Source organism: Vulpes lagopus, chromosome 5 (assembly GCF_018345385.1).
Source record: "Vulpes lagopus strain Blue_001 chromosome 5, ASM1834538v1, whole genome shotgun sequence".
Classification (NCBI taxonomy): domain Eukaryota; kingdom Metazoa; phylum Chordata; class Mammalia; order Carnivora; family Canidae; genus Vulpes; species Vulpes lagopus.
This window is the reverse complement of record NC_054828.1, coordinates 84,483,103-84,497,051: the sequence shown is the minus strand read 5'-3', so window position 1 is coordinate 84,497,051 and position 13,949 is coordinate 84,483,103. Positions and strand designations below refer to the sequence as shown.

Here is a 13,949-nt window from a genome sequence, read left to right as displayed (position 1 = left end):
CATTAGCAATTGGTAAATGTAAATCAAAATCAAAAGATACCATTCCATACCCACCAGAATGGCTCTAACTGAAAAGACAGAAAATAACAAAAAAAGGAGATTTTAAAAAATCAAGCAAAAAGCTTGATGTAGGGCTCAATCCCAGGACCTGAGATCATGACATGAGCCAAAATCAAGAGTTGGACACTTTACTGACTGAGCCACCCAGGGAGCCCAATACACTCTAATTTTAAAACATTCTTATACCCACATACCCTGTACCTGTTTGTACTCAGTCCTCATTCCACACCTCCCTCACCCCTAGGCAATCTAGGCAACCACTAATCCACGGTGTCTATAAATTTGCCTATTTTGGACATTATCATATAAATCAAATCATGTGATTGATTTGTATGTATGTATGTATCATGCATGTGATCTTTTGTGAGTGGCTTCTGTCATGGATTTCAAAATTTGTCTGTATTATAGCAAGTATCAGTACTCATTCCTTTTTATTACCAAGTATAGATATGTCACATTTTGTTTACCCATTCATCAGTTGATGGACATTTGGATTTTTTCCAGTTTTTGGCTGTTATGAATAATACTGCTATGAACATGTGCATGTTTTTGTGTATATTTTTCATTTCTCTTTGATATATATCAAGGAGTGGGTTGCTGGTTTATGGAAACAGCATTTAACATTTTTGAAGGACTGTTAAACTGTTTTCCAAAGTGTGGAACATATTACATTCCCATCAGCATGATGAGCGTTCTAATTTCTCCACCTCTCAACACTTGTTATTTTCTGTCTTTTCAGAGGAAAAGAGAGAGAATCCTCAAGCAAACTCTGTGCTTCTCTCTCTTTTTCCCTCTGCCATTCCCCCTGTTTGTGCCTGCTCTCTCTCTAAAATAAATAAATAAATCTTAAAAACAAACAAAAACAAAAATTAGAGTGTAGTGAGGATGGTTACCAGATGGGAAGTGGTGGGGGAACAAGATAAATAGGTGATGGGGATTAAGAAGGGCATGGAAATGTCGAATCACTATACTGTACACCTGAAACTAATATTACACTGTATGTTAACAAACTAGCTTTTAAATAACAACTCAAAAAACAAATAAAAATACAATTAAGAATATAGTGATGTTTGTACAACTTGGTGAACTGTAAATGGGTGAAATGTATTACATGTAAATTACATTTCAATAGAACTGTTTTTTAAAAAAACTAATGACAGATGGCTTCATTTCCATTCTAAATACATTTCACCTTCCAAAGCTCTAGCTTAGTTGCTCTTATATATTTTGACAATTTTTTAAAAAGAAAATTTTCTTGTCCAATGTAAAGAGCTTAGAAGTCACGCATATCTACCGAAGAAAAGAACTGAACAAACTGAAAATCAACAACTCCTGGATCCATCAGAGAAGTGAGTTCACAAAGTAAAACAACTATCCTGAAAACCAGAGAGAGATGAAGATAAAGAATCACATATTGCACGGAGAAGACACTGGAATCACGAATGCCTAGGAAAAATTAAACTTTAATTAACCAACTGCTAGAGGCTAAGCATGAACTTACTTTAGAGAGAACTCTTAAGGCCAAAAAAAAAAACAAAAACAAAAAAGCCCTTGTAAGGCCGAGCTTTAGAAAGAATTCTACATTTTCATGAGCTTTACTTCTGGGGACCCCACAAAGCTATTAAGATGAACATGAGACAAAAATACTCTCATACTCTTGGCACAGGGAAGGATAATCATTTTAGAAGAAGACCAGATAGACTGGCCTCAGGGAAACTCTATTACCAGAGTCTAACCAACTGGGTTTTACCAAAATCTAACCAACCTGGGAGAAGGGAAACACACAACTCTAGCCCCACCTCCCAGGCTTCCTACTTCACCTAGGCAAAAGAAAAATGCTAAGAAGTGCTTGTAAAAGCAATAGCTCAGGGACACAGGCTCACTAAAGGCTGACTCCTAATCATAAGATTATTATAATGCAACCTCTCCCCTCCACACCTTATCACTACATCAATAAGGCTCCTCTATAATAACAGAATATTACAGATGATGGAATGTAAGCAAGGCCCAGACCCTATTTAAAAAGGAAGGTCAGGATGCCTGGGTGGCTCAGTGGTTGAGTGTCTGCCTTTGGCTCAGGGCATGATCCCAGAGACCCAGGATCAAGTCCCATGTCAGGCCTGTTTCTGCAGGAGCCTGCTTCTCCCTCTGCCTGTGTCTCTGACTCTCTCTCTCTGTGACTCTCATGAATAAATAAAATCTTTAAAATAAAAATAAATAAATAAATATTAAAAAATAAAACAGAGTGTCAACAGAAACCAAAAGACAACAGGAGAGAAAAAACAAGGACATCAAAGGAAATTTTAGTGTTTGACAACAATTACAGCAAACAATTAAACAGCCTAACTTCTAGCCAGTAAACTCAAAACCTCACAACAAAGGCCTATTTACCTCACTTCTTTTTACCTAATACATCATGCCCAGTGGTTTTGTTCTTTTTAAAAAGGATTTTTATTTATTTATTCATGAGAGACACACAGAGAGAGGCAGAGACACAGGCAGAGGGGGAAGCAGGCTCCCTGAAGTGAGCCCAATGCGGGGACTCATCCCAGGATCCCTCGATCACATCCAGAGCCAAAGGCTCTCAACCACAGAGCCACCCATGTGCCCCCATCATGCCCAGTGTTTAACAAAAAATTACAAGGCATGTTATAAGGCAAAAAAACAGTCTGAAGAGACTAAGTAATATAAGCAGAGGGAAGGAAACTCAAAGAATCAAAAAGAAATGACAGAAGTCAAAAAACAGTGTAACAGAAATGAAGGGTGCTTTTGATGGGCTCATCAATAGGCTGGATATATCAAAGAATGAATCAGTGAATTTTAAGGTAGGTCAACAGAAACTTGCCAAACTGAAATGTAAAGTGGGGAAAAAAGAGGAAAAAAAACAAAACAAAACAAAAAACCCCAGAACAGAATATATCCAGAATTTTAGGACAATTTCAAAGGATGTAAAGGCAAAAGCAGGGTGATACAGATTACAACTTGAGAATTCTTTATCAAGCCATGCTATAATCATTAAAAGAGAGAGCCCCCAAGAAGACATTTTTAGACACGGTCCCCTTCTCAAATCCTACGGTAGTCCTCCTCTCACCTCTGAGACCAGGCCAGACATGATCTGAGACTCTCAAATAATTCTGACATCAAAATTCTTTCTGATACATTTAAACAATTAGATACAGTGATTTCAACTATGCTCATCACTAAAATCCCTGGTCCAGACAAAAGCAAATAATCTCCTGCCCCCACATTCTATTACTGCTCTGTCTTCTTACCTTGGTTCTTCCCAAGATTTACTCCTCCCCTCTCAACCTTTCTCCTGTGCTCTTTGAAACCTTTGTGCTATTTAATAATCTGTCTCACATACTGCCCTTGCAGCCCTCTTCCACATATTCTCTAGAAACAAGGAGAGATGGAAGTGACATTTAACTACTTCTCACAATGATTTACCATTATTTTCCGTATTTCTCAAATAAAAATAAATGAAACCTCCTTTTTGAGGTTTAGGCCACACACAAGCTTCTCTACCATCCCCCACTATCACTTTCTCCTTGCAACTCCCAGTTCCTCCTGTTTTGTGAAGACTTCAAGGACTGGGTTCACAGATTTCCCTTAACCTCAAATCCCATATTAACAAGAAGATAATTAAACATAGTTAACTAAGCCAATAAGATAGCTTCAAAATCACAATTTGTTTTCTACCCTATTGATCTTTATTCAATTTCTACTATCCAATCCCAAGGCCATACAATGGATCTAATCACCCTTCAAACTGATCTAAATTTAAATTTAAAACAAATCCCCATTTAAATGTACCACTTCAATCTGACCAAAATTACCCATTACTCTAGCTCTCTCCATAAGTTATATCCATATGATCTATTCAACTTCATAAATAAACCTCTGTCCCTTCTATTTTCTCCAACTAATAATTCTTGTGGTTTCTCTTCTTTCTCTATGCAGGCTAAAACCAACAGGTGATCAACTCTTACTGATTCCCTTCCACTGCTTTCCATCCACCATATCCACGTGGCCACTCAACAAATCCCTCAACCAAGGATCAATCCTATAACTCATTTTCTGTAGTCCTGAGTTTTAATAGAGAAAAACCAGAGATTCCATTAAGGCTGGTAACATTACAAAATTATCTCCAATCTCAGCTTCTCAGAACTACCTGCCAATTCTTTTGCTAGTTCTTGGTCAGCTGCAACTCCTACTTAGTAACCTAAATTCTGAGCCTGCACCAAGCTACTCTCCTCAAACCCCCTAACCCTCCTTTACCACTCACTACATCTCCATCAGGAGATAATCTTGTTTTCTACCTCAGAACTGATCTCTCAGTTTCCTCTCTACAAACTTATTTGGATCTACTCTTCTTTTCTGTTCCATTAATTTCTTTTTTCCCTTCAAGTAACAGAATGGAATACAGAAATAATAAACTGACTCTAATATCAGACTCCTCATGTAATTCAGTTATAACACTGCCATAGAGAAGACAATGAAAAACCAAATGATTCATCTAATAAAATATCTGGGGATTTATAAATACATTTAATCCAAAGTTAACATTATTACAGGAGTTTAGAAATAAAAAATTAGCCTTAGCAAGGTATTTTTAACAAGCTAGCCATAAGAACACCTAATATCTCCTTTTCTACATACCTGCTGAATGTTTGAGAGTCTTTTGCACAGTGTCAGGAGATACTCTCAACATTCTGAGATCTGAAGAGTGATACTCCAACTCTCTGGCTGGCACATGAGGAATAAATGGAGGCAATATAGATGAAAAAGGCTGATTAATGTCCGTATTAGAATGACCTACCTATAAAAGGAGATTTAAAAAAATCAAGAAAATAGGATTAATTTTAGACTTCACCTTCACATTCATGAAAATACTAAGCAGTTATACCAATTTCTTAAGATCATCTTCTCAACCATCCTAAATTCATATACAAGTCATATCTTGCTTGGTCAATTCTAGGAAGGCTCTACAAATTATTCTTAGGGTCTGGAAGTCTGCCTATATAGAATATTAGAATATTACAGATAGGAAGCCTAGAAGTTTGTTCCATATAAAAGTATGATCATTGAAGATTTTGAACTTTGGAATTACTCTTGACAAGTGCAAGATTTTTTTTTTTTTTTTTTTTTTTTTTTTTAAGGAGAGGTATGTTGTCAAAAGTAAAGATGAAAGGAGGGAAGAGAGAACAGGAATAATTTTCAAGAAATCCACAAATGTTTAGAAAAAAAATTAAAGCATCAAAGAACTGGATCTATGATCAATTACCAAAATACTATGTCCTCAAACTTCTTTAAACAAAAGTAGTGGGAAATATAAACTGACAGTGAAGTAAAGGTTAAATGCTGAAAAAGAAGTTCTCAAAGATTCATCAGATCCCAGCAAGTACTTATTAGAAAAGAAATTAGAAACCATCATTGGTGATGTCAGTACATAAATATATAGAACTTTTCACCAGGTTCACATCATACTCTCATATAAAACAATATACTACTTTTAGGTTTCATTATTTTCCTAAAAAATATTATTCCCTCTTTTTGATACTTCTCAGGGGAGAAAAAAATGTACCTAAGGATGAATTTGGTTCCATTCTCTTTTATCAAGGTTTTTTCACTGTGTAGTAATGAACAGTCTTAGAAGTTGGGATGGTATTAAAATAAATATTCTACTTCTACTGCCCTGGTCTAGGTTTCTCTATACCAGTGGTTCTCAGGTGCGGAAGATTTTGCCCCCATCCATCTCTCCCTGACCAAGAAACATCTGGCAATGCCTGGAGACATTTTTCACTGTCATAACTTGGAGCACGGGGTAGAGGGAGGGTAGCCACTGGCATCTAGTGAGAAGCCAGGGATGTTGGTCAGCACTCTAAAATACACAAACAAGCCCCCCACAACAAAGAATTATCATATCCCAAAAGATAACAGTAAGAGAAATCCTGCTCTAAACATAGCACAAAGTTCTTAGTTTTCAATTATCCCATTCCTAAAGGAGACTTTTTTGAAGTACAGCTCATTAACTTGTGTATTTGTGTGTGTGTGTGTGTGTGTGTCTCCCCCCAGGCACATATGTGTATTTAATATCAGTTTTGCTCTAGAGCTTCCAAATGTAGGAAGAAAAAAGTTTCTATTCCAATCTTGACTTCAATAAAATTTCATTAATATTACTCAGCCATAAAAAAGAATGAAATCTGGCCACTTGCAACAACATGGATAGATTTAGAAGGTATAATGCTAAGTGAAATAAGTCAAAGAGAAACAAATATATGATTTCACTTATGTGGTATTTAAGAAACAAAACAAATGAACAAAGAAAAAAAAGAGACAAAACCAGACTCTTAATTACAGAGAACAAACTGATGGTTGGCAGAGGGCTGGGTAAAATAGGTGAAGGGAATTAAGAATACACTTACCACCATCAGCAGTGACTAATCTATAGAATTGCAAATGGACAATATTGTACACCTGAAACTAATATAACACTGTTAACTATACTGGAATTAAAATATAGAAATAAACAAAATTTCACTATATCAAAGCATTGAAACATAACAGATACTAGAGCAAGTAATACAAAAGAAAATGTAGGGCGCCTGGGTGGCTCAGTCAGTTAAGTGTCTGCCTTTGGCTCAGGTCATGATCTCAGGGTCCTGGGATCAAATCCCACATCTAGCTCCCTGCTCAGAAGGGAGCCTACTCCCTCTCTCTCCCTCTCCACCCCACCGCTTATGCTCTCTCTAATAAAGAAATGAAAACATACAGTGAAAAAGATGAGAAGAATTTAAGAGATCACCAGATCTTCATTACTAATTGAAAACAGGAGAAATCAGGAGGAAAAAATGAAAATTGGTTTATCTCCCAGTTTTTAATCAATAATGAATCAAAGATGATGAAGACACCAAGAAATGGGATCCCTGGGTGGCGCAGCGGTTTGGTGCCTGCCTTTGGCCCAGGGCGCGATCCTGGAGACCCGGGATCGAATCCCACGTCGGGCTCCCGGTGCATGGGGCCTGCTTCTCCCTCTGCCTGTGTCTCTGCCTCTCTCTCTCTCTCTGTGACTATCATAAATAGATAAAAATTAAAAAAAAAAAAAAAAAAAAAAAAAAAAAGAATTAAGAAAATCTACAAGTCTGATTTCATAAAAAAAAAGTTTGAGTTCTTTTGATATAGGCAAGTTGCATCTAAGGTGATGGAAAATGTTATGCAAGATAGCATTCAGGTCTAGGTCTACCTCAATAGAAATATTAGGATCTAAAAACGGATGGGATAACCATCAAACGGAAAAAAGCATTTAAACCTTGAGAGGAGGGGTACCTGGATGGCTCTGGTTGAGTGTCTGCCTTCAGCCCAGGTCATGATCCTGGGGTCCTTGGATGAGTCCTACATCGGGCTCCCAGTATGGAGCCTGCTTCTCCCCCTGCCTATGTGTCTGCCTCTATGTGTCTTTCATTAATAAGTAAATAAAACCTTAAAAAAAAAAAAACTTGAAAGGAAATTAGGTACTTGGTGGAAGAGGTAGAACCGACAAAACAAAAAGAAATCGAAAAAGTAAATCTTTTTTTTTTTTTTTTTTTTTTAAAGATTTTGTTTTCTTTTTTTTTTTTTTTTTTAATTTTTTATTTATTTATGATAGTCACACAGAGAGAGAGAGAGAGAGGCAGAGACACAGGCAGAGGGAGAAGCAGGCTCCATGCACCGGGAGCCCGACGTGGGATTCGATCCCGGGTCTCCAGGATCGCGCCCTGGGCCAAAGACAAGCGCCAAACCGCTGCGCCACCCAGGGATCCCGAAAAAGTAAATCTTAAATAATATTTAGTTACATGGCCAAAATAAGGAGTACTAAAACAGTATTTTAACACAAAAGCTAAAAGAATGTAATATGCTGCTACCAGGAACAAGGAAAGAGAAACACAGGAGTAATAATAATAGGAGAAAACTCCTGGTGAGGGCCTAGGAGTCTAGTTTCAGTAAAGTGAAGAGAACTAATAGCCAGGCAGTACTATATACCCTACCCCACTCAATATAACAATGCATGAGGCTGATTGTTACTATTCTTATTTCTTTATGCAGATGAGTATAATAATCCTCCAAAGTCACCTGCCAAATGCATGAGGCTAAAAAATAATTGAACAAGGTTTTGACTCCAAATCTCTACACTCTTTTCATAACCCCAAGCTACATCATATATAAGTAGCTGCCAAAATAATCATTTAGAGAAATGATGATTAGGTACCAAAGTAAGGCAAACAAGTATAAATGAGTCTTCTGAGACACAGATGAGAATAAGAAAGAAACCAAGGAACAAACAAGCCCTCCAAGAGCAAGCTGAGCCGTGTAGGAAGATTACTACCATAGCTGGCTCCTTGTTTCCCTAATACTGGCATTACAACTTGCAGACCACAGAATGGAGGTAAGAGTGAAAGATAATACATGGAACATCCTCCCTACACTGAAAAAATATACTTAGGGCTATAGCTAGGGGCAAATAAAACCTGGAATACTGGTCAGAGTTAATCTTAGCACATCACTATTAACTGAATATGTATCTACATTTCTTTAAATATATGTGTATAAAAAGCTGTTGTAAGTTACATAAGTGATCTATCAAAAAAAATGAGAAACTCTAAGTTTAAAATTGATCATATTTGTTTCTCATTCTTATTGAAATTCACTTTGACCAATCCCCTTCAAAATTTTCACTCTTGCCAAAATAATGCAAAATCCTGGCTTTGCTTTCACTGAAGAATAGTTAAACAGGAAGGCAGTTTATTGTATAGTATGGTTAAATACATAGATAAGGTTAGTTTCAAGTACTAGCTCCCCTACTTCCTCAATAATAATAATAAGCAAGTTCCTTAACCCTCTAAATATCAATTGTAAAATCAGGATGATAATAACCCCCAATAATCCTATCTCATAGGATTGACCAAAGGACTAAATGAATTGATGTATATAAATAAATCTCTTAGCATAGTATTTGAGCACACAGTGTTAGCTATCATTTTCATCCCCATTGTTAAGAGAACGAAAATTAGAATTAAACAATGCCAACTTTAGAACATTAAAGAAAATAAAACTAACCTCACAGTTCTCTGTATTTCAATTTTTAATATGTTCAATAATTATAAATAATTTTAATTATAAATGATTAAATAATTATAAATAATTTATTTCCTTTTATAAATAAAAGGAAAAGTTTATCTCAATATCTTTGTTCATTTTCTCTAATCAACTGCCTGAACCTAAATGTTTAAAAATGACTGCAACCCAAACTAGCAGCTTTCCAATGACAAAGTAAACTTACACATGGGGAAACAGGAAAAGGAAAGTAACATTAAGTATACAACATCTATTGTATAGCTGTATAAAATGACTAATATAATATAAAGATATCAGGATATATTATAAAGAAGCTGACCATATCAGACAAAAGAGGATGAGCAATGGAACCAAAGGAACATTAAAGCCGAGATATCCAAGGATCCAAACAAATGAAGTCTTGTATAAAAGAAAGGCAAACACAGAATTTTTATAACACCTCAGTTTTCTAGTACACACACACAATAATGATATAAATGGAAGGAATGTGTATATACATAGATACGTCACTCATTTGGGAGAGAGGAAGTTAGTTATCTTTGAGGACACTAACTAGTGTGGATATTAAGACTCTCAGTATCCTTCCTGGGCAAACATTGGTTCTGAAATTTTCAAAATTCCTTCAAAGTCAACTCTTTCAGGACACCTGGGTGGCTCAGTGGTTGAGCGTCTGCCTTTGGTTCAGGGCGTGACCCCAGAGTCCCTGGATCAAGTCCCACATCGGATCGAGTCCCACATCGGGCTCCTGGCATGGAGCCTGTTTCTCCTCCCTCTGCCTCTCTCTTTCTCTGTCTCATGAATAAATAAATAAAATCTTCAAAAAAAAAAAAAAGTCGGGCAGCCCCGGTGGCACAGCGGTTTAGCACCGCCTGCAGCCCAGGGTGTGATCCTGGAGACCTGGGATCGAGTCCCACATCAGGCTCTCTGTATGGTGCCTGCTTCTCCCTCTGCCTGTGTCTCTGCCTCTCTCTCTGTTTCTATGAATAAATAAATAAAATCTTTAAAAATATACATTTAAAAAAAAAGTCAAATCTTTCAGGAGCTTCTAAAAAAAATATTTAAATATTCCAGGGTCTATTCCAATGCTTATAAATTGAAGACAGAGTAAAAAAAAAATGTACAATTGACTATGTCTACCAGTGAGCCTAATCTTAACACTGTCCAAAGGTTCTTGCTGGCACAACCAGGAAGAGTTAGCATGTCTCCAGATAAAAAAAGGCCTGGGAGCTCCAAAGGATGGCCTTTTCCAAGACACCACAGAACTCACTAACTTTTATGGTCTCTGAGACACAAATATTTCTCTTATGCAAACCCCTAACAAATTAATGGAGTATATTCTTGGATATCAGTTGAAACTAAGTTGTAAGTTGCATGTTGGTATTAGAGGATAGAAATAGGCCCTTTACTTTCGTCCCCATTTTTCAACTAAAATATTCTTTCCCTACCCCACAAGAAATGTCAAACAGAAAAACTTACGGGCTCTTCAAAATCACTCTCTTCCTTAGATGGCAGTTGTAAGTCAGATTCCCAGTCCAGGGAGCTGTCACAAACCTCTAGATCATCAAGCACATTTTTTAAACTTGCTAGCTCAATGCATTCACTAGTCAAGTCATCTTGTTCACATATCTGGGCAATAGTAGAAAGTAAAATAAAAACAAGTTAATAACACATTTTCCTGAAATAGTACTGGAAAAGACCACATTCCCTAACTATCATTTCATTGTGTCTCACCTCTCTTTGTAGATCATCAACTCTTGTACTGCATACAACAGCATTCTCATCTAGGTTACAGCATTCAGTATCATCATCCAGAGTATAGGTGCCAGATTCAGGCTTCCCCTGCAGGCCCTCTATAAAATAGGAGTCATTTTGCATAATTGTATGTGTGGTAAAACTGGACTTGTCTCCCATAGGCCAAGGAATTTTACCTTGGCCTGCATCAGCTTTCAGCAAAGTCCCTTGACTGACTGTAATTAAAGATGCATTACTGGTCACTGGTAAAGTACCTTGTGACTTTGCATCATATGTCACCAAGTTTGCTGAAAAGCTGCTTCCCACAACTGCAGATGGACCTTCCAACATGTTACTAGAGTTTACATTCTTACCCAAAATATAGTTTGAGGAATCGGCAACTTCTTCAAATCTTCTTAAATCTTGTAAAACCAAAGAATCTGAAGTCGATACTTTCATTGGATAAAAAATGTTTGAAGATCCTACCTTCTCTGCAAGGTCAAGAGCAGGAACAGACTTTATCTTCCCAATGGGAAGAAATGGTTCATTGTCTAGATCACACTGAAATAAAGCTGACTGTGCTTTGCCAAGACTAACAGCCTGGCTGTGAGATTTTTCACTTAAAGAAGCAGATGACTTAAACTCTGGAATAAGAGAAAGTGGCTTAATGAACATTTCCTGAGGAGCACTGGGGAGTGATTTTAAATTAAGATGCCAACACAGGGAGCTATCACCATTAACTTTTTTATGCAACAATGGTTTTGAAGCCTCTAATTCAAACACCCCAGGAGGAGATTGATAACATGGATGACTAAGCTCATCAAAGAAAGAGTTTTCATTGTTATAATTTAATAGGGAAAGATGTGGATTTTTTGGTTCCCTTTCTTGGCTGTCATTTACTAAAAACTTACTGATGTCAGTTTGGATTTCATTTACTGTATTCTCTTTCTTGGAAGGCTCAATAGAGGCAATAACTACCTCAAAGGCTACATTTTCAGAAGCATCAACACTTTTTCCACCAAAAACACAAGTGGCCCTTTGGTTTCCTTCCTCTTGAAAATACAGTCGTTCTGATACCTGATCCAAGGTGGATTTAATAGTCTGAAGAGGAACACCAGAAACCTCCATCTGAGAGGTACCATGTCCACTAGAGTGTATATGTATTTCTGAAACTTTTACAGAATTACCAGGAACTACAATATTCTCACAATACTGTATTTCTGAAGATCTGGGATGCACCTCTGAAAATACTAAAGCACTTCTATTCTCCTTTAGTTCAAAACCTTGCGATAATTCTTTCCCCAGACCTTCTTCATTTCTTTCATACCCTTCCAAAGAATTCATCACTTCTTTCACCTCATTCTCAGCTGGAGCCCTTACATAAACACTCTCAAAATAATGACCGTGAGCTGTCAAGGGAATGCCCTCTCCTCTTCTTTCCAAGAGACAATGCAAGAAAGAATGTGACATTTTGTTATTAAAATGAGGAGCAACTTCATGCGGAAAGGAAACATGGCCCTTACTGATCACACATGTTTCTGGATGGTGGGAAGCTTGTTGTTTGCTCCACGGCATATATGCAAAAGGAGCACTAAAATTGTCACTCCCCTTAGGAATTGTATTTTTATCAACTGTGTCGAAAGAATCTGAATAAGAATGATGATCCTTACTGGTTAAATATTTTTCTGACTGCTGTAAAGCTTTCTGTTTCCAATACTGCACATACGAACAAGAAGCATCAAAACTGTCACTTCCTTCAGGAGTCATGTATTCATCACTTGTATAAGATGAGGTTGAAACAGAAGCTTGACCTTTATCAGTTAAACTGGTTTCTGGCTCCTGAACTTCTTGTGTCTTCCATGTCATATAGGAACAAAGAGCATCATAACTATCAAAGTCTTTGGGGGTTTTCAGTTCATCGACTGTATCAGACGAAATGGTCTCTTCTTTAGTCCCTTGTTCAAGAGGTAAAAAAGAGTGCTGAGACTCAACAGCTGTACTAGCTATAAGTGAGTGCTGAGATACAGTAATACAACTGTTACCTAAGTCTGAAGCTACTTCTGAGGCTGCCTGGAATAAAGCCTCACTAACTTCCGACGGCCGAGAAAACCATTCAGTATCTTCAGACTTACCAGGAATTCCCCTGAAAATATACAGTTAAAAATAAATAAATAAAATGTTTAAGACATTTTTTTAAATACTAACATGAAAAATACAAAACTGATATGTCACTGAAATCAACATTATTTGAGAAGTATGCTGAAAAAGCAAAGTTCTAATTTCAAATTCCCTTAAAGTGGTTAGTGACTGAACAAGGCAAATTTTTTCTGAACAGAAGATGAACAGAAGACTCCCATCCTATGACCCTGATATTTTCTCAGCCTTCTCCTAAAATATTATTACCAAAAAATAGGAATATTTTCATACTGCTCCCAAAATAAGATTAAATAAAAATTCAGACTTTACTATTTAAAATGTTTACCACCTACCATAATTTAATACTTACTTAACTTTCACTAATTCTTTCACTAGTCATTTATTGTGCTCTTGAAAACCCCTTAACAAATGATCTACTACTCAGGGGATCCCTGAGTGGCTCAGTGGGTTTAGCACCTGCCTTTGGCCTGGGGCATGATCCTGGAGTCCCGGGATCGAGTCCCACATCAGGCTCCCTGCATGGAGCCTGCTTCTCCCTCTGCCTGTGTCTCTGCCTCTCTTGCTCTCTCTCTGTGTCTCTTGTGAATAAATAAATAAAATCTTAAAAAAAAAATGATCTACTCCTAAAACACAACAGTAATCTATTGGTTGTCTATTATATACAGAACATTTTTTCATAAAGGTAATTTTAAGGTAATACATAGCAGAAAGGCAAAGGTTTTTATTCTGTAAACCTCTATTGCTTTTTTTAAATGTTTTTATTTGAGTGTGGTTGACATACATTATCACATTAGATTCAAGCATATCATACCATACTTGTCATGGTGAGCACTGCACAATTAATAGAATTGTCAAATCACTATGCTGTGCACCTGAAACTAACATAACAT

General features: G+C 36.9%; 1 protein-coding gene across 4 annotated transcripts in view; it reads right to left on the bottom strand.

Moving 5' to 3' along the window:
* Positions 1 to 13,949, bottom strand: part of ALMS1 (ALMS1 centrosome and basal body associated protein) — a 223,728-nt gene that overhangs the window by 158,708 nt on the left and 51,071 nt on the right. The window contains exons 5-8 of one of the 4 annotated variants that reach the window (XM_041754600.1): positions 11,277 to 13,045; positions 10,903 to 11,021; positions 10,648 to 10,797; positions 4,720 to 4,879 (exon numbers count right to left, since the gene is read on the bottom strand). In XM_041754600.1, coding sequence (XP_041610534.1) covers positions 4,720 to 4,879; positions 10,648 to 10,797; positions 10,903 to 11,021; positions 11,277 to 13,045 — 2,198 coding nt within the window. The remainder of the gene's footprint in view (positions 1 to 4,719; positions 4,880 to 10,647; positions 10,798 to 10,902; positions 11,022 to 11,276; positions 13,046 to 13,949) is intronic. The other 3 variants (XM_041754601.1, XM_041754602.1, XM_041754603.1) reach the window with 3 other exon arrangements.